Source organism: Phycodurus eques, chromosome 11 (genome assembly GCF_024500275.1).
Source record: "Phycodurus eques isolate BA_2022a chromosome 11, UOR_Pequ_1.1, whole genome shotgun sequence".
In the NCBI taxonomy this organism is placed as follows: Eukaryota; Metazoa; Chordata; class Actinopteri; order Syngnathiformes; family Syngnathidae; genus Phycodurus; species Phycodurus eques.
The window spans coordinates 4,483,884-4,509,400 of record NC_084535.1 but is presented as its reverse complement, the minus strand read 5'-3'; the positions used below and the strand labels follow the sequence as shown (position 1 = coordinate 4,509,400).

Here is a 25,517-nt window from a genome sequence, read left to right as displayed (position 1 = left end):
TATTCAAATGCATTTTGAATACATTTGATAATTTATATTTTTTATTTTTTTTTAAACGCTGCATTAAACATTTTCACACAGAATTCCATCATACTGCTAATTTGGTCAACATTGTAAATAATTTTGTACATATAAATGATGTTTACACTAAGAAATGATTTGGATTTGTTATGTATGACTGTGTGATAGATGAGTGAATGCTGCTTTGAAGTGCAATCCGATTAAGTATAAATAGAAAACTGATAGACTCTGGCTTCCAATCATAATTGTATTTTTCAATTTCAATCATGTTTTTATAGACAATTATGTAGTAGATCACTGCGGGAGCTTTCAAACATCACTTTTTTTTTTTTTTTTTTAAGTTTCCAGCAGGTTATGATGGAGAATCGTGATAGGTCACAGTGAATGACGCTTTCAAACGTAACTGGACTTTTCAGTTTCAGCAAAGTTGTTATATTTAACTGCGTGTTGGAGTGATAGATTTGTTTCAATAGAAATCACACATCAGCCAAAGTAGAGCACAAACATATCAGCTCCTTTTATTTATTGATGTCAATTTCTGTTGGATTGTCTTTGACACCACTCGTATTATTAATTCATGTTGCAACACACAGACAAAAAAAAAAACAAAAAAAACAACAACACTTAATACTGCACAGTTTTGGTAAGAACAACTTTACCACTCGCTTTTTACCACACGGATACATACGTACACTGGTCCTTCATTGTCGATCAAGGCGCTTTTTAAACAAATAAAAATACATCAGTGCTGTTGTTGCAGCCGAGTGCAATGACATCCAGGTTGTGGACGTGAATTAAAGAGTGTGTACTCTGGTGAAAATATATATATAAAAAAAAAAAAGTACCATTCAGTAACGCACAGAAATAAGTAAACATACTGTAAAGGCACGCGTGGCTGTTGGTGAAATGGGACATTGCATTTCCCCCGATGCAGCAGCGGTGGCAAGGCCATTCACTCTCATTCTAATTATTTCATCGAAGGCACTAAGGGGAACGAATCCCTGGCTTTCTCCTTAAGGCACAAAACCTTTGACATTCAAACCCTAAAAAAAAATAATAATAATACGCAAATCCCCTGAGGAAGCTGATTGACTGCATGTGATATTTGTTTTGTGCTCACTAATGTCCTCAGAGTGGGAATTGTGGATTTTGTGTGAGGAATAATCAATTCAAAATGGGGAAAGCAGGAAGTGGAAACCTTGTGATTGTGGAACACTTTCAGATTGGTGGCTAAAGTTCTTCCTGTGAAAAATGTTTTTTGTTTTTTATTTTAACACTGTTCTTCAGGTCCGCTTCGCACGTCTTCCTCACCTGGGTATAGGAGGAAGAGGAGGAACCCCTCTTTCGTTTTTAGCTGAACCTGCAAACAAAAGAAGAGTTCCAAAAAACTCTTATAGTACCAAAATAAAAAAATGTATTTGTTACAATAATTGCTTTTTTTTCTTCCAAAAACTGGTTAGCTGCAATATTTTTTCTTATTTTTTATTTATTTATGCAATTTGTGGATTTATTGTAAAGTAATAAAATAAAAGACGAGTTCAAATACATCATTTTTTCCCCGTTTGCTAAATCATGTTCCTGCCAAAAGGTGGCACTGTGTTCAAGTCAGGATGCAAGCAGGGTGGCTAACCTCTTCCGTCAGTCTTGCTCATCTTGCTGGGGTAAGTCTTGGGGAAGTGCTGATAGGGTTCGGGCGGAGGCAGGTCCGACACGGGATGGAAAGTGAACCGAAGTTCCCAATCATCTGCGAGAATGGGGAAATCCCATTTGAAGCCACTCTTTATGTATCAATATGGATGGATGGATGGAATACATATACACACAAACAACAACGACATTTAGCAGTTATAAGCACTCGCCATGTATCTGGTTGTGGTGCGAGTTCTGGAAGCCGTTGCCTATGGGTGGTGGCGGGGGGACGCCACCTCCTCCTGTCCCCGGTCTGTCCGGCGGTAGAGGGGGTCTACCTCCGGGCCCGCCCCGTGGAGAGTCTGACCCCGGCCGCCCGATAGGAGAATGCCCCGGCGATGACCTTATGCCGACGCCGCCCACGCTGCGGCCCGAAGGGGGAGGCGGTGGAAGGGGGCCTGGGAAGATAACATTGGAAGCTAACTCTGGAAGCTAATTTCAAAGCTACCATCAGATACTAACAAAGGAAGCTAATGTTTGAGGTAAATTAAAGCTAACATCGCTCTTCCTGCGGCACGGTGGCCGACTGGTAAGAGCGTCAGCCTCACAGTTCTGAGGACCCGGGTTCAATCCCCGGCCCCGCCTGTGTGGAGTTTGCATGTTCTCCCCGTGCCTGCGTGGGTTTTCTCCGGGCACTCCGGTTTCCTCCCACATCCCAAAAACATGCACGAATTGGAGACTCTAAATTGCCCGTAGGCATGACTGTGAGTGCGAATGGTTGTTTGTTCCTATGTGCCCTGCGATTGGCTGGCAACCAGTTCAGGGTGTACCCCGCCTTCTGCCCAATGACAGCTGGGATAGGCTCCAGCACCCCCGCGACCCTAGTGAGGAGAAGCGGCTCAGAAAATGGATGGATGGATCGCTCTTCCTTGACCCTAACGTTAGAGGTAACGTTGAAGCTAACATTTAAAGGTAACGTAGAAAGCTTACATTGTAAGCTATCCTTAGAGGTAACATCAAAAGCTAACATCGAAAGCTAATGTTAGGGCTAACTTTTAAAAGTTAACATTGTAAATAACATTGGAAGCTAACGTTGGTCTTCCTTGGTTTTGACATTAGGAGGTAACGTTGAAACTAGAGGTAACAAAGATAACATTAGAAGATATAGGTAACGTCGAAAGCTAACGCTGATCTTCCTCGGCTCTAACGTGAATGGTATAGTTGAAACTAACATCGTAAGCCAGCAATAGAACCAACTTTGGAAGCTATGGTTGAAGTAAACACTGGAAACTAATATTAGGGGAAGCTAATGTTGGAGCAAACATCAGAAGCTAACGTTTGCTTTCTTTGGGTGTAACGTTAGACTTCATGTTGAAGCGAACGTTGAACATTAAAACGTCGGAAGCTAACATTAGAGGTAACTTTAGAAGCTAAAATTGAAAGCTAACGTTGTAAGCGAACCTTACAGGTCATTATAAAGCTAATGTTAGAAGCTAACGTTAAAGGTCATGTTAAAGCTAATGTTGGAAGCTAACGTTAAGCGATAACTTTGAAGCGAACATTGGAAGCTAACGTTAGAGTTAACTGGAAGCAGACAATGGAAGCTAGCGTTAGTGATCAAATTAAATTTAACGTCAGAAGCTAATGTTGATGCTAACATTTGAAGCCAACATTAGAGGTAACAATGAACTTTATGTTAGGGTCTACAGTATAATTTTTTTTGACAACTTATTGACAGCGCCAACCTGTGCGGCCTGATGATTGGTTTCTTCCGAAGGATGGCGGCCTCCCATTGGGCGGAGGAGGGAGGTGTCCTGTTCGGATATTTGGTGAAGAGCCACAGGTGCTGGAAAGCAATAACAACATTTACGGCAATGATAAGATGTGTCATACATTATTAGTTCATGAGCAAGAATTAGAGGACACTTTTCACCCTCTCTACTGTCCTAATCAAATCAGCCAATCAGGTAATCTCATTTGTCTAAATGTACCCTGCAATTGGCTGGTGACCAGTCCAGGGTGTACCCCGCTTCTCTTGCCAAATGTCAGCTGTAACAGGCGCAAGTTCACCCTAATGAGAACTAGCACTGCAGAAAATAGATGGATGTTTCCTTTTTGGCGTACCTTAGTGAAGTGTTCCTTTGGGGGAGGCGAGGCGTGCAGTGGTCGTCCCCCACAGCGGGCGTCGGCGGCAGAGGAGGTGGGCCCGGTCGCCCCGGCGGGAGAGGAGGCGCCCCCACACCGGAGCGAGAGGAGACAGATGAAAGCGGTTTGGCGTTGACGGCGGGAGGCGGCGGAGGGGGCATATCTCGGGGCATGGACGGCCGGTGCCCTCCAACTGGGGCCGGCGGGAGTGGGGGCCGGTCGTCAGGAAGCGGGGGCCGCCCCCCGGGAGCTGGGGGTAAAGGCGGTCTGCTGTTATTTGGAGGCGGCGGGGGCGGCGGTGAGGAGAAGCTCGGTCTTGAGGAGCCACCCGGGGGTGGAGGCAGGGGCCCGTGCCGCCCCGGAGGAAGACTCGGGGGTGGGGGTCCGGACGAAGGGCTGGATCTGGGTCCTGTAGGAAGGGACGGAGGGGGCAGTGCCGCACGGGGATTGAAGTTCTGGTTGGGTCGAGGGGTGTTGGGGACGGGAGGAGGGGTGCCCCCTGGAGTGTCTTGCCTCGAGGAGAGATTTGTGCGGTTCTTGGGAAGATCGGGAACCCCGCCGCGGACCACAGCGGGCGCACCTGGGAGCTTGGGAGGACGCGTGGATCCCCCACCGAAGGGGCTGGGGCCCCCACTGAAGCGACTTGGGGGGAGTGCGGGTCCTCTGCTGGGTCCTGAGTCTGGAGTAGGAAGTGAAACATTAAGTCAAGATGTAAACAGATTACTTTTAGTTTTGTTATGTATCTTTTTTGGTGTTGTTTTTACCACTGGAGTCTCGGTTGGCTGCTGAGCGTAGTTTTGGCATCCCGCCGGCAAACAGGCCTCCTAAACCAGCAGGAGCACCACCACCACCTAATCCTCCACCACCACCACCTGAACCTCCTCCTCCACCACCACCACCACCTGAACCTCCACCTCCTCCTCCTTTGGGTTCTGACATACAAGACATTTTTAATTTGGTGTACAGCTCTAATTTAGCTTATTGTTTGTATCATATCATATGCTCCGTACTCAATCTGTGTTAGTGGGCAGCTCTACTTTGCCGAGATAATCCATCCACCACACAGATGTGCCATCTCATGATGCTGATTTGACAGCATGATTATTGCACACGAGTACCAAAGATTCTTGGCATGCCACACACACACCTGTGAGGTGGCTAAATTATCGCGGCAAAGGAGAAGTGCTCACTAACAGGGAATTCGACAGAATTGTAAACAATATTTAAATGAAGTATTGGCCTTTTGTGTACACAGAGAAAGTATAGATCTTTGCTCAGTGTGTATTGTATACACCTGTAATGTAATGTAATATAAACATTTAATATATGGACTGCTAATGTACCATATTTATTGTTCTATCAACTTCAAATGTAGTATATTTACATCATATCTTATCTGCCATATTAACATCATATTGTATGTATAAATACCGCTAATGTAATATTTAATGTTATATGCACTTCTTATACACCTTATTTGCATCATATTATCATGTGATGTGTGTATATCATGTCTGTACAATTCCATTGTATATCTACATTAGATTTAATGATCTATGCACCTCTAATTTACCATATTTGCGTGCAATTTAATGGTCAATGTCCAAGATTTCTATATTATTTAATGTCATCATGCACCTTATTTTCATAGTGTTGAACATTTGTGTCTTACTGTCCAGCAGGGGTCCACTGCGGTCATTGGTGACAGTGTTTTTGAGTTTGGTTCCTTTGCAAATGTCGGACAAGAGAGCGTTGCGACCCTTCTGCTCTCCGCGACTCGGCCTCTCCGTGTTGACCTGGAACGACCACAGGTGACGCGCACACGTTTGTCCAGCATCTCCGCATACATCAAAATGTAAATATAAGTTGTTATCCTATCTTTTTTTTTTTTTATGGCTTACAAGTGCTAGCGTCGGAGGAGGCGGGGGTCCCGGGGGCGGCGGGGCAGGCATCTCTCCACGTTTAGGCGGTCTGCACGGAACGCTGCACCCTGGTGGACAAACGGGTTGACACAAGGTCAACTGAAGGTCAATTTAATCCAGCCCACCGAGCAGTTACATTATCAAGAGTCATGCTCCATTTGTTGCAGTCATGTTGCAGTTTTTGTCCTAGAATTGATACATTTTTGTATTGATTATATTTAAATTTTTCCCCATGAAATAATAATTCATTGAAAATAAGTTTTCATCAATATTTAACCATTTTTTATTAAATCATTATTTGATTAATCATGATTATATTAATTAAATGAGAATGAATTATGTTCTTAAAATTAATGTACATATTTTATAACTTTATTTTTTTATAAAGAATCTCATTTAATAATTGGTTATTAGATTTGTTAATAAAACAGTAAAATGAACTATTTACAATTTATTTACATATAAATTTAATAACATTGTATTACATTGCTGAATTCAATTAATTATGTTTTTATTATTAGAAATGTATTTATTTTTATTTGTTTCTTTTTATTGTTTTATGCAATATAATTATATTCATCATCAATAGTATTTGGAAATTAAGTGCATGCAAATGCATTTCACTTTATTAAATAGATATTTGATATATAAATGACAAATATTTAAAAGTCATAATTCATTGTGATTTTATTAGTAAAATAAACATGCATACATTTCAATTTGTATTTATTTTCTGAAACAAACGGTTGTAAATATACATTCAAAATGGAATTTTTGTATTTAAAATTCTAAAATTTACACATAGCATTTTTTAATGTTTCTTAAATGAATGATAATACATAATAAATTAATTATAAGTAATAGAATTTAAATATTTGAGTACTTATTATTATTATTTTTTAATTAACCAGCTTACAAAGATTACATGTATACAAATTTAACTTTAAAAAAAATAATAATAATTCACCTCCTGTACAAATGACTTGGCCCCTATCAAAAACAAGTAAGGAGCATTTTTGTTTTTTGTTTTTACTTCTATCAGTGTCAGCTGAACACATGCATTATTATTGTTATCGTGGAAAATTAGCCTGGTAGTTGACGTCGTCACGACAACGGACAACATTCACAACTTCCCCCTTTCACAGCGGGTAAAACAACAACCACACACGCGCGCACGATAAACACGCTACATTAACTGTGCACTTCCTGACAAACAGGAAGTGCAGCTCGGCACCACAGCGCGTGTTCCACCTTTAATGTCAACTATATCTTGTACAAATCAGTTGGGGGGGGGGGGGGGGGGACGACGACGACAATACACCACTGCGATAATAGAGTTGCAAAAGTGTGCACACCCTCTTATAACTGGGTTATGTGTCTGTGTTCAGAATCAAATAATCATATTGAAACTCGTTAAATGGGAGTCAGCACACACCTGCCACATTTAAAGTCCCTCGGATTAAAATTCAACTAAAATTCAGATGCTCTAGTAGGCTTTCCCTGCACCTCTCCCTTTGTGAGGGCTGTTATAGTGGGGAAACTGCTGGTTTCACCCAGCAGACTTGTCACCTTGAAAAAGAGACTCAAACTAGTGGAGAAGACTGAACACTCCACTTTTGATGCGGCAACACTCGGCCCGTTTACTGCAAGCCGTGACGAAACGGTGCGTGTGAGGACATCAGACAAGAAGTGGAAGCGCCCGTTTTTTTCTTTTCTTTTCTCAGCGTGTCTTGTTGAATTATGATCGATACTCGCATGTCACACGTGGCTCGCCGGTGGATTGCAAGGGAAGCAAGCCAAACAAAGCAGATTTCTCGTGACGCTCACACAGGAAATGTGCATGCTCCTTTAATCGACTGTTCAAATTAAGGCCGGGCGATATGCCCTCAAATTTTAATTTCCCATTTAAATCGATTCTTTTCCCTTTGGAAAAAGCAAATAACAATTACATTCTACATTATTATTATCATTATTCCTCTTTGTTTTGTCCTCTTCTTGCATTTCCTTTATTTCTCCTGATACTAAACATTAACAAATAATATAGAATTAATCAGAAATATTTAACAATAATTATTATTGTACTTCAAGTCCTGTATGGACACATGGACTTAATTACTGACAAGTACTTACTTACAAGTATGCACTTAAAAGAATTTACTTAACTATAACTACTAACTTACAAGTACGACCAAAATCTACGACTAGTAAAATCTGTCATCACCAATATTGATGGATTTGACAGACGTTTGGAGTTACATCACTATTGCACGATAAACTTTTAATGGCAGCCACGACACTTGAAATAACCCTCCTGTGAAATGACAAAAATGGATTTAGCTCCCGCTCTAGTTCCAAACCGAAGGCATGTTTAGAGTATCTCTTCAAGTCACATGCACGCCGACATTCGCACACTGATCAGCTGTGAACAGTGCCGCAATTGTGTGTGTGCGTGTCCAAAGCTAAAAACAAACGGTCCAATTGTTTCCTTTCTAATGTCCGCAGTATTTTTCTCTGTCTTCCAGCAATGCTCAAATGTACTTAAAGCAGCACTAAAGGAACAAATAGTTCCGCCCCCCCCCCTCCCCCCCGCCCCTCCCACCAAAGGCTCCTATTATTTCTAAGTGTAATTTACGCGAGTTCTCTGTTAAATTTACAAATAAACACAAGCCATCATGCTTGTCCCTCTTGTAAAGAGTTGTTAACTACTTCATATTAAAGCTCAAGTTTTTTTGTAATATTAAAAAAAATCATTTCAAAAACATTTCCCACAATTAATTTGACCTAAAAATGTAATATTTTAAAGAGGCTTCTGCTACAAGGCAAAGAAATGTCAGGAAAAGCTTACTAAAACATCTTAAGTTTATTGGGGTTAATCAGGGGCACTTTAAATGGTGGCTGCTGTGTGCTGACTCCCATTTAGCACCAGTTTGAATGGTATTAGTTAATTCTGAACACAGCCACATCCCAGTTTTAGAAGGGTGTGCACACTTGTGCAACCACACTATCGCCGTTAATTTTTACTTCCCCTCTCAAAAATATTTCTCTTTTCAATTGCGTTGTACACATTATGGGCCACATTAATAATGGTAAAAGTTTTGAAATGATGTAGCTCATTGTTTTTAGATCACCAAAACCTGAGATTTGAACAGGGGTGTGTAGACTTTTTATATCCACTGAACATCCAGTATTGCTCGGTGCTGCAGCAAGGTGGTACTCCAACAAAGGCACACAACTCTAGATTCAAATTTACCATACACAGTAAAAACCCATTAAAAAACAATTATATATATATATATATATATATATAATTATCAGTACCTTAATGCTACCGCACAATTCAAAACACCATAGACTTGGCTAACAAATCTAGCATCGATGTTACGATGCTATAAACCTGTTAGCAAGGGATTTTTGAACACAAGCGGTGCAGCTACACATGTAGACAGACAATATAGCAATAGTCACAGGCATATATTCTTTATCCTCTGTGGGAAAAAAAGACGAATATTACTGCAGCGTAACGTACGCTTGTATTATACTGCTCCCTGGTGGCCGAGGCAAGCACAGCAGATGGAGCCGCGCAATGAAATCACAATGTACAAACTGTTTAATTCATTACATTCTTTTGATTTATGTAATAACTGCATGATTTCATCAAGTACAATACCCCAGAGTGCCATTTTTCTTCCACATTACAAAATAGTTTTACGTTTAATAGCATTTCTATTCATTTCAACGGGGAGGATGAGTGCTTTGGTTTACGAGCGCGGTCACGGAATGAATTCAACATGCAAGTCAAGGCACAACGGTACGCTACCTAATAGCTTATTAGCTGGGGTATTCATCAAATGCGACCACTTCAGCAGGAGAATTTTCATTTTTCATTCAATTTTAATTTCAGATGTCTCAAGCGCAGCGTATCCAGAAATGTTGGCGGTGCAAGAAGTGTGCTGCTGAGTGGCTAAGCTAACATCCTGTGTGATTGCGCGCGTGCGCACGCACACACACACACACACACACACACACACACACGCAGATGTGCCGTGTAATTTGACCTCACGTCTGTTCCTCATTGACTCAACCGTAAAACAGAAACATTCCATTTGTAAACTTGTGTTGAAAAGCTATTTTTATCCGTTTTCAAATCCTTTCTTTATATTCGTTTACCATAGAAGTCAAGCAATAATAATGGGAAGATGATACGTCTTTTTTTTTTCTTTCAGGTTTTGACAAAAAACACTTTTTTGGGGGGTTAAATAGCACAATTTCCAAAATATACAATTACAAAATCTATGACTCTCAAAGCAGCAGGACATTGCATCTTACTGAGAACGACCCGTCTCCTCCTGTATAACATACATTTTATTTTTATTTTACTGTTTTTTTTTTTTTTTTTTTAAGTTTTTACTGTGTATTTTTTCATGTTAAATAGGTTTGTTGATCATATTAAGATTTATTTAATTTCAATATATTCTGTTTAGTATTTATTCACTGTGTATTTTTATTTTATCGTATATTTGTTTTGTTTTTTATTTTACTGCATACTCTATATTTGAAATGTATATTTGTGTATGGCAAACATTTTATTTTTTTACTGTACATTTATTCCATATTTATTCTGCTCTATAATATACGTAATGTACATATCTACAATATCTACATATGAATTTTATTTTTGTTTATCTCTTTGTTTTATTGTATATCTGTTATTTTTATTTGACTGAATCTATTTTATTTTACTGTTTCATGTTTATTTTTTACTGTATAACATCTATTTTATTTGTATTCCACTTCATAATGTATTTATCATATTGTATATTTTATAATACATATTTCTAATATTATTGTCTAATTCAGTACTAATCTTTTATAAGTGTACACATTTTTATTTTACTGGATTACATGTTTGACTGGGAGAATTTAATGTAAATTTTGCTTTATTTTTGTACTTTGCATGTAATAGAGCAGCTAGCCTCATTTTGTCGCACTATACACTTAATTATCATAATTATATTTGATTTATGAAGCACTTTACATTTTTACTCAAAGTGCATACAAGAGTAAAAAAAGATCATATAAATCAATAAAACAAACTGTCAAAAGGCAGCATCCGTGTGTTATACTGTAAGTACTCTGCCAAGAGATCTATATATATTAAAATATCTTTTGCCCTTTTTCTAATCCCATAAAAACGTGTTTTGAGTTTTTGATATTGGCGATATCGAGCTGTACTCACTCAATGTGCGTCCATAGAAGAATGAGCAGGATGTTGAGGAGACAATAGAAGAAGCACCTCAGTTCCGCCCTCATGAAAATGCAAAGTGTGAACAGCAGCCACATGCAGCTGAAAAAAAAGTCAAGAAAAAAAAAAAAGGAGATGAGTGATTGCTAGAATGTTTAAAAAAAAAAAAAAAAAAAAGATGCCCCTCCTCGCAGTTAAACTTCTACTTCCTGTATGCGCGCAAGACTTGACATGCAGCACGCGCCACTTCCTCTTTTTCACTTCCCCAAACAAGCGTTCTTCTCTTTCCCACTATCTCCATCTGATGTTTATTTTTCATGACGTGTTATTATTGGATTGTATTTTTACCTTGAGGTTAGGTATTTATTTTTAATATTAATGTTTGTATTTTTATTCATTATTTTTATTATTATTCACTTTTTGTATGTATTTCTTCTATTTAAGTTTGAAAATTGTATGTTATTGTAATTTTTTAAATACTTAATATTCTTTTGGGTGTTTTTAAAAAGTACTCTAGAAAATCAATGTTATTGTTCATATTACACTGACTGTAAAAATAAAAAAATAATTAAAAATGTAAATGAGACATACCATATAAGGTCATTGACATGTAAATAATTATAATAAGCAGTCACATTGGACGCCCACTCCTAAAATTGTGAACGTGATGGAGCGCAGAAGGTTGAATGTGGAGGAGAGGGCAACGAGTGCTACGCTAACTAACTTCACAGCAGTCACTTCCTGTCCTCTCAGCATCGCACTTCCTGCTTTGCCCGCTCACCACCACGCCGTCACTGTTTGTGTGCGCATGTGTTTGCGTGCGTGTGCGTCGGCCCTGTCCACTGAGGAGTAAAACCAAACCTGTCCAAGCTAGCTCAAACAATAACGCTAATGCCGCGTGCATAAAGCGCCATTCTGCGTAGAGTCTCGGCTCACCAAACTAACGCGGGGCAGGAATTTAAACTCCCAGGCCGCTAGGCTAGCTGCCACGCAAGTGTAAAAAGAAGACAACCGCAAGCTTAGTTCAAACAAAATAAAGTTTGATTGCACACCCCCTTAAGATAATAAAGAGAGTAATGGACTGTAAAAAAAATAATAATAAATTGGTCTTATCTTGTTATTTCCATGCTCCAGGTTTGAATTACAAAAGAAACACACAAAAAAAGTCATTAAAAAAAAGACAAAAATGTACATGCACAGGTGTTCTTTTTTTACTGGACGATTTCAAGTTTTTGCTGAAAGGCATTTTTATTTCCTTCTGTTTTTTGTTGTTTACTGTGCAACTTCTGCAACTCTATAACTATGCCTTCATTGTGCTGGCAAATATGATGATGTCACCGGACACAAACGCATGTTGTCAAGCGGTTATTAATAAAGTGGAGGAAAAAGTGAAGACATTTGTGCGAGCCAATATATAAGAAAAAAAACAAAAAGTGCTGATTTTATTTTATGTAAATAGATCACGTAACAGTATACTGTAAATACATTTCACAGAAGTGAACATACACAAACAATAATGTAGATATATGTACAGCTACATATTCTATACTGTATACATCATATCTTTATTATTGCCCATTTTGCAAAGTGTATCTACGAAGGACATCAGCAGTCCCAGGACCTCACTAAGACGGTGGGAAAAGTAGGCTGCTGGCGCAAAAGACGCCGTAAGAGAGATGTGATATTTATGCTTGAAATACGAACGCGCCACTCGATGACATGGTACACCTCCAAAGATAACTCAAATATGCTTCAGGCATGTTGCCGTTGCTTGACGGCTTTTGGGACATTCTTTACGCAGAAGACATCCGCGCACTTTTCAACACTTACTGATGATGATGATGATGATGATGATGTTGTGTGTTGTGTGTGTGTGTGTGTGTCACATGATCCCACAGGGCACGATACGACTCACACAATATTTTCATGCTTTCAAACAGGGTTCCACCACTACTTCTTTGTGGGGCCGTCCCCTTTGACCTAAAGAAATACTGCCACTATTAGTTACATTTTTTTTTTTTAAACATAATTTGCAGCATTCCAATGCATCCTGGTAACTTCCAGCATAATCTACAACCAATATTAAACCAAGCAAACCACCTACATGAGCACCCAGCATCATGAAGTGCTTTAATGTGGACTCTTTCATTTTTGACGTTTTGCCATTTTGAGCAGGAACGAGGACATTCAAACGTTCTTCGTTTGTTCCGTTATTGTATTAGTTCCAGATAAAAGATTACATTTAGCGTTAAGGTCTAATCGTTAGTGGTAATGGATAAATTAACTCATTCACTGCCATTGACGGATGTTGAATTGAAGTATCCATGTTAATAAGGAGTACTAGTAGTGATTAAGGAGTAGGGACAACTGTTAAATTTAGAGGTTGGGTTTAGGGTTAGGGTGAAGGATTTGGGGCTAAGGGTCGGGTTATGGATTGAGGTTTGACGGTTTAAGGTGAGGGGCTTGGGGCCGTTTAGGATTAGAACTCAAAGTTTTGGAGCATATGTGCACATCGTAACATTGCGGTGTAAATAAAGCACATGACAACGTCTGAATAGATGTCATTAATATCTGTGTCACATGTTGTTAATGTGAGCAGACGCATTCTACTGGAAGAGATCTCATCCTCGCCTGTGTATTGACTTTGGATTTTGTTGGACTTCAAAAGAGCCAAACCAAATGTGTTCCGCACTCATCTGTTCCATTCATCACGTTACAGTCTTTCCTCGCGTGCGACGGAAAGACTGAAGCAATCCAAGACAATCGGTCCCGTAACAAACCGGTGAGGAATCCCGACAACTCTCTCGCAAAAGCCCCACGAATAACGAGCCGGCGTCCAGCATCGCCGTCGTAACACTGCAGACCATTCGATTAGTTGGAAATCAGAGTACAGAGTCGTTGCTGACAGTCTTGCCACACTTTTCACTTAAATGCCTGTAACACAAGGTACTGCAGTTATGTAGTGTCTCTGTCTGAACACTAGAGGGGGCACTTTTAAAACATCTGTACTCTGTTGTTTGTGTTTACTTTTGGTAACACCATAAAAACACTGATACCCGTGATTTTCTGGCCACTATAATCAACATAAATGGTCTCTTTGCGTGTTAGACATCGCAAACGGCAACAACCACAATGCACGCAAGACTCCACGAGATGTACTTAAAATGAGTTATTTTTTATTACCAGCAACCTTTTTGGTCTGTGTAGAATTATAAAAAGTATCACGTTTTGATGACAATTTCTAATGTGCAGAAAGTGCATATTAGAAACGTTGATTAGAACACAGCTCATTAGTTGTTGTTGTTTTAAACTAATTTGTACTTCTTGCTTACATTTCTTGTAGGAACAGGATGATAACACTGATGATAAGTGATTTTTTTTTTTGGGGGGGGGGGGGGGGGGTCAATTATTATACCTGTGTCTCTGCACATTAGAAATCACAAACAGCAACAACCACACTGAAACTTCATGCTTTTAACACTCCATGAAATTGACTTAAAACGAAATAACAGCAAACATTTTGTTCTGTCTACAACTTTGAGATGAATCACGATTTGACAACAATTTCTAATGTGCAGAAAGTGCACATTAGACATTCTAGTTACAATGCTGCTGATAACTTTTTTAGGTACTAATATTTCCTTTTTGCTTGCATTTTTTTAAAATAACACCATCATATCACCGATGATAACCAGGATTTATTTGCGGTCACTATAATGACTATAAATCACAGGTGTCAAACTTAAGGTCCGGGGTTCAGAGCCGGCCCGCCACTTGATTTTATGTGGCCCGTGAAGGCAAATCATCTGTGTCAACTTCCATGATTCTTGTTCAAAACTGCACTGAAATTTCAAAGAGTCATTGTCATAAATGATAACGTTGAGATACTGCCAGCATTTTTGTGTTACCACAATAGTTGAAAAACCCCTTACCCTTGATTTCTGATTCCAAAAATAGTTCATAAATTCCAGGTGTAAATATGTTGAGGGGATGACAGATTTTTATGGTTTCACAGTCATAACGGCTCTCTGAGGGAAACCGTGAGTACAATATGGCCCGCGACAAAAATGAGCTCGACACCCCTGCTAAATGGTCTCTTTGCCCATTAGAAATCGTACACGCCAAACAACCACAATGCAATTTCATGCATAGAATTCAACACAGAATTGACTTAAAAGCGACAACAGTGACACGCTTAACTAAACTGCGAACCACAAGAAATGCCTTCAAAAACATTTGACCACCGCCATTTCTACTGTGCACAGCAGACATTTCATGAGGCACACTTACACGTTCTAGCGGGTGTTGTGAAACACTCGATTGTACTTCGTTTGCTATACAGTGGGATGGATTTAATGTAGGTTTTCTTAAGTTTCTCCCTAATGTTGACACAAGGAGCTCAGATGCAAGAGTGCTTTCTGTCAAACAGGATGCACGCACACACATTCCACTTATTGATGTGCATGCAGCAAGCAGATGTCTCCTTATATAAAGATAATCAAAACCAAATGTCCACGTTAATGGAGCCCTCGTCCAAACCAAATTTTGTTGTTGACTTTTTCAGGCATTTTTGTTTGTTTGTTTAAAGCTACAGTGGGCACAAAAAGCAAGGGGGGGGGGGGAAGCACCAACCAACCTGGGCCTGCAGCCAACCAACACAACTCGCTCGCTGAGATCTCAAAGCAAGAAGAAGTACTCTCCCTCTTCTTCTTCTTCTCCTTTGCAGTAAACAATCCCCGCCACCCGAATCACTGCCAGCTGCTGCTTCCAGGAGGAGGAAGAGGAGGATGACAAGTCTTCATCATGTGCGCGCTACTTCCTCGCTTACGTGACTTTGCGTTCTACTCACCAAAGCGCGAGCCGGGAGGCGTCCACGCGGCGTCAAAGTGGGAAGAATGTGAATGTGTGTGCTGCCCGCACGGCAGTCAATGGTCAAGTCTGCAGTGGGCGGGGCCGGCTGTTCCTCTCCCTCCGCCCCGCAGAAGCGCCCGTGCGCGCTCGCTTTTTTTTCCCTGCGCGTGCGCGCGCAAGGCATTTACCGTATGATAAGAGCCCCGTTTATCTATTTAGGACGCATATATAGATAAAGTCATACACTGGGATAAATGTCAGGTCAATAATCAACATTTGTGTTTCTTATTCGAGTTTGTTTAAAGTGTAGCACTCTTGAGTGATCGGGCAATTCTTTGATTTTCAATGGGATTCAAATTAGGAACTTTTGATACCATTTTTTTTAGACCGACAACGGTACTCTCAACTACGCACCGATAAAAAAAATATATATATAATATAATATTTTTGATATGAACATTTTTTGATATGAAAAATTTCAATTAAAGCAACAATATATATATTTTTTTTTTATATTATATCTTTTTGGGTTTTTTTTGCATTAAGTATCGGTGGTTGGTATCGGCAGCCTTCAGGAGTACCCGATACCTGGTATCGGTAGTCCCCCATTCCGAATTCAAATTACAATAGAAGGTATTTCAGAATAGCACAACAAATCTTGGCAAAAATGGAAAAAATATCATAATAAGATGGTCCCCATTCAGTCATATTTTCACAAATTACACAATTTCCGCCAGAGTATGTGAATTTATGACCGCAACTTTTTATTGTATTACATATTAATGTTATTGAAAAGAATATCCAATCTTTTTTCAAACCAGGATTTGCATTTATTTCAATTCTTTGTATAGCTTGTATTATTTATGCATATTATTATTATTATCAACAACCAATTTAGTATTTATAATGTTGAAGAAAAAAAAACAACTCAAATAAAATAAAAGCCTGATCAACTGCTGTTTTTTGAAGAAAAAATACAAGATCTGTATTTATTTAGTTTCTATTCTTTGTGCCTATTATTATTATTTGAAAAAACTAAATCAGAAATATTTCAGCTATTTCTTATTTATATTAAAAATATATCCCAATAAAGTATATAACAGTTCAACTGCTATTTATTAGTTTGTCTAATTACTTGTATATATTATTTATTAATATTGTAAAAAAAAAAAAAAAAAATTAAAAAGAACATTTGAAAATGACAGGGCAGCAGCGAATTATATATTTTTTTCAGGTACAATTTTATTGAACTTTTATGTGCACTACATTTGAATTGAATTATTATTTTAATTCAGTTCATATCCTGAATTTAAGTGCAGTGTTAATGTTAAAACTGTGCATCATGTTAGTGACTGGCATTAATATAAAATATCGTCTTTAGCAATCAAATCTGTTCCGTTTATGGTGAACACTTGGGCCCACTACGCTACTGCATGTTAATGTTGGTCATTACGGTGATATGTGGAGAACGAAGTACTTTTATTAGGCAGTATTTTAAGAAAAACATTTTAAAAAATTTTTTTAAAGAATAAAATCTAAATTGGGAGAACCAGAAGATGGCGGAGAAGCTGCGAATGTCTTCCAAAAGTCTTGTGAATGTTTTCATAAGGCGTGGCGTTAAATAACCGTGGGACGTTGGCAAAGGGGCTTACATCATCCCTCTGCTGTCTTTTCCAACGTTGTTGTTGTGTTATGACGAAGAACTAAAAAGAGCGCGAGTTTCATCACATCGCCGAGAGTGTCTGCCATCTTGCGTACTTGGTGGCAACAACAACTTGATGGAGGCATCCCACGTGAACTCCGAAATCCTGCTGCGCCATCATTACCCTTTTTTATGATTGTGTTCATCTGATGGAAAGAAAAACAAGACGAGCTACAGTGGCTACATTGCCGCCCCCTGGCGGTCGTCTCAGAACATGACTAGGTTGTTTTCCAGCTTTATTTTAATTTATTTATTTTTGAAATAAAATAAAATACTTCAAATGAGTTCGACTGTGATTTATTTTTTCCAAGTGCAAGTGTGAGGAATGATTTGGTCTACATTATTCTTTTAGACAACTAAATTTAAAAAAAATAATAAAAAATGTTTTTAAAAAAAATCTGTATTTTTGTATTTGCGCCCAAAAACACACATTTAGACTTAATGTAGTCATCGGGTTATTTGATTAGTGTTTACACAAATTTGTACTACTTGTATATGTTCATAAATAATAAAAAAAAATTCAAAGCAACACTTTTCATTAGTGCTTAAGGTGGTCAAAGCTTGCTCATTTATACATAAACCAACTCCAACCTTGAACTAAATATTAAAATTACAGGTATATAAAACATTGGAATACATTTGATTTTATATCACATTTACCTGAATTTAATATTTCCAAATTAATTCTTCAACATTAAGTTCACTAAAACATATCTAGAAGTGTAAATATTTGAAATATGAATCTTTTTTTTCCAAAAAGTGACAAATTTGGATTACATTTATTTAGTTTTCAATATGAGGTACAACATCAAGTAAATAGTTTCTGAGCTTGCAATTATTAAAATGTAATTTTGAAAAATCATTATACAAGTTAATACTTGAAATAGATTTAAACAATTTTTTTTTTTAATTCTTCAACATTAGATACAACATTAAGTAAGTAAACTGTTTTTGGTATTGTAAATGTTAAAATTTAAAGTATATTTTATTTATTTAAATATTTTTATTTTAAATGTGTTTTACCTGGTCCTATTTTAAATATTATTTAATTATCATCTAAATATTGCGATTAAATTTTTAAACAATGACAGAAATGTAAAGTCAATAAAATGTCAGATAAATTATATACAATAAATGTCAGCTTGATTAATTTACACAAAGTAAATGTGAGCTTACTTGAAAAAAAAAAAATTGAATTTAAATTTGGATTTGAAAAAGGTTGTGAACGACAATGTATTATGGATTCAGACATAATTAAGATTGATTACACCTGGAGAAAGGACAGATGGATAAAATAGTGAATATTTTAATGTTACATTTTCAAGTGAATATTCAATACAGTTTACAGAGTTTCTGTCTGCAGGTTTCATGGTGAAAGAAAATACTTTTGACGCACACAATTAGGTACATTTGCAACTCTGGTATGGGGGTGAAAATACATGGTTAACATTAAAAAAATAAATTTAAAAAAAGTGTACTTTTTATTTAAACATATTCAAATAATTATGTTCATTTAGATTTTGTTAGCAGACATTAGAATGTGCAGGTGTACCTAATGAAGTGGTGGTGAGTTCAACGCGGCTCCTCACCGTGAGGACACTTGCCGCGTATTTAACAACGTCAGGTGAGGCTCCGGCGGTGTCGGCGGGAGTCGGGAACGCTTTGCGTTCCTCAGACACTCCTGGTGGACAAACACTGGTTGACCACCTCCAGCAGCGACGAGTTCTCCAGCGCGGCCGCCACTCGCTCTTTGTCGGCCAGCTGCTTGTTCACTGCGGGCACCATGCAGGGGGGGGGGGGTAGGGGAATAAAAAATAAATCAAATCTAAAACTTCCAACTTGCGATGTAAACGAGACAAGCGTGAAAGCGTCCTTACCCGCATCCTCGGAGGCGTGCGCCCCGGGCGTGATGTGCACATCGATCTGGAGGTGACAATATACCGTAATTTCTCGTGTATAATGCACATTTTTTTGCCCCCAATAAATGTCAAAAGTCAAGAGTGCACATTATACATAGGTACAGGGGCAAAAGGGAAAAACCTGCACATTTTATAAATGTATGCCGCCATTTAGTGGCTATAAAAAAGCTGTACACTTTCATTCCAAAATGCCACTACCAGCTACAGGTTATGAGAAAGGTGTACACTTTCATTCTAATTTGCCACCAGCACCTTGAGGTGTAAAAAGGTGTACCCTACACTTTCATTCCAATATGACAGGGGTACATATGACTGCATATATGTACAGTTGTGCACGTTTACATACCCTGGCAGAATTTGTGATTTTTTGTTTTTTTGTTTTTTTATAAATATGACTGAACAACAACCATCATTAATTTCTTTATGGTTATGTTTTGTTTGATGATAAAGCTTTTCTGAAATGCTTGACCGCTTAATTTGAATCCCATTAAAATAAAATTAAATGCGTTTCACCTAGTCCTACACGCTTTCTTAAAAGAATTGTACCCATCTTACAAATGCTGCCTGGTTAATCCTACATATGAGCACAAATGTGTGTTTTCGCATATACTAAATAAAAGTAGGGCTGTGAATTTCAAAATAAGAGCAAGTAAATAAACAAAAAATGATTACCTGTTCAAATAAAGTGCTTAACTTCAGAATAATTATTGGAAGAAAAAAAACAACAAAATACAGATCATACTTCATGTTTTGATATGGGTAGAAGCAAAATCATGCATTGTAAAAATGCATTATACGTAGGTAGAAGGGTTTTCCAGAATTTTGAGGTCAACTTTCGGGGTGCATATTATACATGGGTGCGCATTACACACGAGAAATGACGGTAAGCATAAATTTCAAAACTTGTTTTCCCCACTATTAATACAACCCATAATCTCGTTTGCCATAGACAACGTGGAAAGAATCGGGATCGGTTCCGAACAGCATTCAGTGTAAGCGCAAAACTTCCAGGTCACAGTGCTATTTTGTCTTTTTTCCTAAACGGAATAATTTTAGACTCAACACCCCATAATGACAACGTAGCGGTGCACCTTGAATCGGTCGGGCAGCGAGCGCAGCAGCTTGACTTTGATTGACAGGCCGATGAGCGTGGCCATGCTGCAGTGGGGGATGGTGGGCGTGAACTCCACGTCCACGTTGCTGTCGGTGTCGTTCACCTGCACGCAAAAAATAAATAAATAATGTTTAAAAAAAACAGCGCACTGGGATAAATCTACGAACAAACGACAGCAATGGGGAATTATTCAATTCAAGTGGAGACTACGGGCATAATAATTGATTGACTTGTTGAGAATTCTGTCAACTAATCACATATTGAGGGAATTCACACAAACCAGCAACAGACGCTATTGATTGACTCGACTCCAGTCGTTTGCAGTCTAAAGAAGCCGCAAGTTGAGGAACGATTTCAATTATTTTGGTTGATTCATATATTTATTTCCATTTGTAATATTTTTCACGTATTTGTGTTATTACAAAATCTTTTAGAAAATGTCAACAACTATTTTATTTACATTAGTTTAGATATGTGCATGGTATTATTGTCAGTCTTATAAATATATTATATATATAAAATATATACATTTCCTTTTAATTAATTGTTTAAAAAATTCTTACTTTTTTTTCATTAAATTTTTTCAATATGAAATACTTACAAAAAGGAGTTTAGAACATTCAAAGTGCAAGTTATTTTTTTACTAAGTTCATATATCAAAAGTCTGTAGTTTTTTTTTGTTGTTGTTGTTTTTTTTTTTACATCTGTGCTTTGTAGAGCGATTTTCCACATTTTTTGCAACCTGAATAAAGACAAAATTGTCTTTTCACCAAGGTGTATCTCAAGAATGTGAAATACAAATATTTGCGGGCATGACCGTTACCATGGTCCTTATATTGGTTACATTGGTATTCAGGCATTCATTGTTTTCCACCTGAATGAAATGATGCAAAACAATTCACATTTAAAGTATGATTTTCCACAAAGAACCTACTTTGACTCTGAATTGCTCCACCACGTTGAGCTCCTCCAGAGAGAGCGGATGTTCGGGATCATTGATTGATCTGATCAGATGTTGTATCAGTTAAAGACAATCGCGCATCCTGATCCATCGACCCCGTCGCAAAAGGAGACAAAATAAACGACCGTCAACAAACACGGTGCTGCTCAGCCTCAGGCGACGTCCTGGCTAGCAATCAATTTTTTGGCTCTGTGTCAGACTCATTTGAATATCAGTGCAGATGGGAAAAAAATGAATAAAAATTACACACAGCCTCTCACAATAACACGGCCGTTGGTGCTAAACGCCATTTTCCTCACGTCCTTGTTTTACTACTTTTAACTTGGTAACTGTTTTATTAGACTGTTATTCATTGTTTGCCATCCGTCATTTCCTAAAAAGACGACAAACTATTGCTGTTGCACTTTGCTAAAAAGAGATCAGTGTCAAGAATCAGATATTAGTGAAATTGTGTGGCTGTATTATCTACAGTTTTGATTATATTCATTTGTGTACATTAAGTTGTCTAAAAACAAACACGTCTCCTAAAAAGGTATTCTATTTTATCCGATTGTTATACTTAGAGTAGTCCATAATAAATAGAGGGGGGAATAATTCACCATAGTTTTCAATTCACCAACCAGTTATTTAAAACTAATACACAAATTAGTTTTTAATTATTTTCTTCATTTGTATTAACTCCTATAAAAGTGGAAAGGGTAAATACAGCTGAAAACGACTTGCCTGAATAATTGTTATGAAACGTTAGCGTTTTATAATTTGTAAAGCTAAAGTGCGACACACTTCCGGGAACAACGGAACGCAACAGAGTCCAAACTATACGGATGCGCACCGTATCATCTTTTAGAACACATTAGTATTTTAAAACAGAATATGGAAACAGTCAATGGAAATGTATGTGTCCATGGGGAAAACACCAGTATAGACAGATGTACGCGTTACTGATCGAGTCACGTTCTATGATAATGCTAAAGTCGCGGTCCGCCAAAAAAAGGATATCAAAGATTTCCCTGTCGTCGATGGGGTCGTGGACGTCTTCGTCCTCGTCGGCGGCCGTCAGCAACCTCTCGCCGGACCGCTCGAATATGACCGGGTTGGCGTTTTCCAACTGGGTCCCGCCCGACATTTTGTAGCGGTACTTTAAGCCAAAGAGACTGAGAGCCCGTGGATATGCAAGCTAAACATACACTGAGTGCGCCGTTACCAAAACATAACGCACGTTCTGGAATAATTGCGCATGCGTATGAGTAAAACACAAGACACTTCCGGGACAACGGAGAGCGACAGAGTCCAAAAGGCGATCTCCACCGCAGTAAAAATACATTATTTTAAATCCAAGCTTTTATATTTGGGATACGACTTGAACACCAGAAAAACACTAACATGGGTAAATGTACGTAGTAATAAGACATCTATTTGGTCGTTACAACGACAATCTCCCTGTCATCGTTGGAGTAGCTAATGAGTAGCATACATCATAGAAAAGAACACTAGATACGCCAGCACGCTGTAGCCACCCGGTTAACTGACGTGCCTACATAGCGGCCATGTTAGGGAGGTATACGTGCCAATAGACGGCAGTGCATGGACACTGAAATTAAGTCGCAACTTGCTCATTTCTCGACCGATTGTTATTGTTTTTTTCAATGCCTAAGTGTATGTTATCAATATAAAACATTTTTGGGGGGGGGGGGAAGCACACCATTTTTTTTTTTTAAAGTGTGAATGGGGCTCCCAGTTCCTTTGTCGTATATGTACGACGTATCACACAACCGCATGCAGCACAGCGAACCAGCATGCTTGGTCTGTTGCTTTTCTTGCAGTCTACACACATACGAAATACGCTGACGACTTTGACCTTCCTTGCGTAAGGTCGCCGTCGGCACGGAGTTTAAAATGGGCGTGGCGTAACTAGACGCAGCAGTAGCTTGAAAACGGCGCACGTGCGGAGTCAACGTCTCGCAATCACAGACATGGCTGCCATTGGTATCTGCGGTGAGTGGATGTTTCTGTCGTGTGGCACAAAGTTGATAGCTGCTCACGTCAAGCAGGACAGAAAGCCATTTGTATTTGACTGTAGCACTGCTAAGAAAAAGGAAAATGACCCAAAAGCTGACGACGACAATAGTCTTGCAGGGACAACTGGAAGTGACATAATACTTGCGTTCACTATTTCACCATCCGGAAAAGTGGCGGCACTCACCGATGACTCCAAACGACTGGTTCTATTCGAGCGTCAACATTGTTGGCAGTGTGTCAGCACCAGGTGGTTGGCGAGGAGGGGCACGTCCTTGGCGTTTACCAGGGGGGAAGATGAGGTTCTTGTGGCTGATAAATCGGGTGATGTGTACTCCTTCTCGGTGACTGCAACCGGAGAAGGAAGGCGAGCTTAAGATGGGCCACCTTTCCATGGTGCTCGCTCTCACGATGTCACTTGATGGGAAGTATATCATCACTGCTGATCGGGATGAAAAAATAAGAGTGAGTCACCTTTGTTCTCCGTACAACATCCAGTCCTTCTGCCTAGGACACAAAGAGTTTGTCAGCTCGCTGTTGGTTCCTTCAGGCGATCGGCACTGGTTGCTGTCAGGATCAGGGGACGGGACGATGAAGCTGTGGGAGTACAAAACCGGCCGGAGGCTCCAAAGCTATGACTTGAAAGACCTCGACGAGACGCACGTCTCTAAATTGGAGAACGAGAGGGTAACCGTTTGCCACATAACCGGCTCCCCCGATGGACGTCACGTAGCTGTGCAGTGTGACGGAGTGTCAACGATTCGTTTTTTCGCGCTGAAGCGAGAGAATGACGAAAAAAAACTCGTGCCGCACAGCAGGCTTTCCCTGCCACGTTGTCCTCTCGACATGACCTTTGACCCAGAAGGCCGGCTTTGGGTGCTGATGGATTCCGTGGAGACGCTGCTTCAAATCTACACGCTTGAACAAAGCACCTGGAAGTGTGAAACCGCTAGTCCTGAACTGAAAAGAGCGACTGCTGCCTTCGAGCCTCACTGGGAGACAATTGACGTTGCCGCTAAGGCTACCAGCCGTTTTGAACATCTGCACAAGCCGACTTTCGATAACGTGGCCGTGTACATGGAAAAGAAGCAGCAACGACTGGAGGAGCAGCAGAAGCAGAAGAGGAGGAAAATGGAACCGAAAGGCAATGGCAAGAAGGCCAGAAAAGTGGTGTGAAATGCCTTTGTCATCTCCACGTGCTGAATTTTGAATTTATTTGACTGTTTTGGATGACGCATCATGATAAATGTCAATCACATGGCATCATTTTATGTTTTGCAGATTTTTTTGATATGCCTCCCACATGTATCCAGAGCTATATAAAAAAATAAACTTTGCATTGAAAAGTGCAAAAAAAAAAAAAAAAAAAAAACGCAGAGAACTACAGCAGAAACGCATCTGAATTCCGCTTTAAGATCAGTTTATAACTGATGCAATTAGACTGTACATTTGAAGTTCAACAGCATTTTTAGATGTGTGGATGTCAAATTATTAGTCTACATTCAGACTAGATGTAATCCAGATTGTTTGAAACAAAAATAAGACCATAAATGCAATGAAAAGAGGTTCTAAATATAAACTCAAATACAACCACAGATGTACCAAGAACATGTTTATTGGTTTTCAAAAGATTTTTTTTTTATTTTTATTTTTTTTTGTACAAAAGCAGCAGAAGGAAGAGAAACATTTGCAGAAGCCCTGGACTGGTCTAAAAACAGCAGTGGGGTAGTTTGAGGTTATTTCAGGGGGGATACCACGATGCAGAATACACGGCAGTGAAAAATGATACTTGTTTATTTTGTGGTTCGGGGGGGGGGGGGAACACACCCCAAAAAATTGCCTGCAGCCTTTCCAAAAATATACCAGAACACTTTCATTGGCATTTAAACACAACGCTTTCATCGCGCACACATCCACACACTGCTGGTTATGCTGCAATAAATAAAAACAACACAATACATATAGGACACGTCATGGAGTTTGTGCCGCTTTCTA

The 25,517-nt window shown here is 39.0% G+C and overlaps 3 protein-coding genes across 4 annotated transcripts; 1 reads left to right on the top strand and 2 right to left on the bottom strand.

Moving 5' to 3' along the window:
- Window positions 1–380: 380 nt before the first annotated feature.
- LOC133409854 (WAS/WASL-interacting protein family member 1-like) lies at window positions 381–15,890 on the bottom strand. The gene is made up of 10 exons (XM_061690384.1): window positions 15,809–15,890; window positions 10,954–11,061; window positions 5,697–5,785; window positions 5,468–5,591; window positions 4,560–4,727; window positions 3,775–4,474; window positions 3,396–3,496; window positions 1,881–2,108; window positions 1,652–1,765; window positions 381–1,381 (listed from the first exon to the last, which is right to left on the bottom strand). The coding sequence occupies exons 3-10, from the start codon at window positions 5,745–5,747 to the stop codon at window positions 1,329–1,331; spliced, it is 1,539 nt and encodes a 512-aa protein (XP_061546368.1). The 5' UTR covers window positions 5,748–5,785; window positions 10,954–11,061; window positions 15,809–15,890; the 3' UTR covers window positions 381–1,328.
- A 2,915-nt stretch (window positions 15,891–18,805) lies between these two features.
- Window positions 18,806–23,103, bottom strand: ciao2b (cytosolic iron-sulfur assembly component 2B). 2 transcript variants are annotated; one of them, XM_061690478.1, is made up of 5 exons: window positions 22,506–23,063; window positions 21,480–21,559; window positions 20,523–20,648; window positions 19,390–19,435; window positions 18,806–19,284 (listed from the first exon to the last, which is right to left on the bottom strand). In XM_061690478.1, exons 1-5 carry the CDS (start codon window positions 22,630–22,632, stop codon window positions 19,184–19,186), a joined length of 480 nt encoding a protein of 159 aa, XP_061546462.1. In that variant the 5' UTR covers window positions 22,633–23,063; the 3' UTR covers window positions 18,806–19,183. The 2 variants fall into 2 exon arrangements, with proteins under 2 accessions (XP_061546462.1, XP_061546463.1); XM_061690479.1 differs by lacking the exons at window positions 18,806–19,284; window positions 19,390–19,435 and adding an exon at window positions 19,442–20,263 and having other exon boundaries at window positions 22,506–23,103.
- A 320-nt stretch (window positions 23,104–23,423) lies between these two features.
- Window positions 23,424–24,854, top strand: wdr4 (WD repeat domain 4). Its single transcript, XM_061690477.1, is given in 2 exon segments — window positions 23,424–23,869; window positions 23,871–24,854. Coding segments are annotated over 2 exon segments (1,218 nt in total). The 5' UTR covers window positions 23,424–23,479; the 3' UTR covers window positions 24,699–24,854.
- Window positions 24,855–25,517: the final 663 nt, after the last annotated feature.

Bases quoted from the DNA above. Each gene is read 5' to 3' on its own strand.
- LOC133409854 (XM_061690384.1), bottom strand. From the start codon at position 5,747: ATGCCTGCCCCGCCGCCCCCGGGACCCCCGCCTCCTCCGACGCTAGCA. The intron at 3,497-3,774 runs GTACGCCAAAAA...ATTGCTTTCCAG, and splicing joins CAAAGGAACACTTCACTAAG to CACCTGTGGCTCTTCACCAA. The intron at 1,382-1,651 runs GTTAGCCACCCT...TTTTGTTTGCAG, and splicing joins GAGCAAGACTGACGGAAGAG to GTTCAGCTAAAAACGAAAGA.
- ciao2b (XM_061690478.1), bottom strand. From the start codon at position 22,632: ATGTCGGGCGGGACCCAGTTGGAAAACGCCAACCCGGTCATATTCGAG. The intron at 20,649-21,479 runs GTAGGTTCTTTG...TTTTGCGTGCAG, and splicing joins TGGAGCAATTCAGAGTCAAA to GTGAACGACACCGACAGCAA. The intron at 19,436-20,522 runs GTGCACCGCTAC...TGTCACCTCCAG, and splicing joins CGCTGCCCGACCGATTCAAG to ATCGATGTGCACATCACGCC.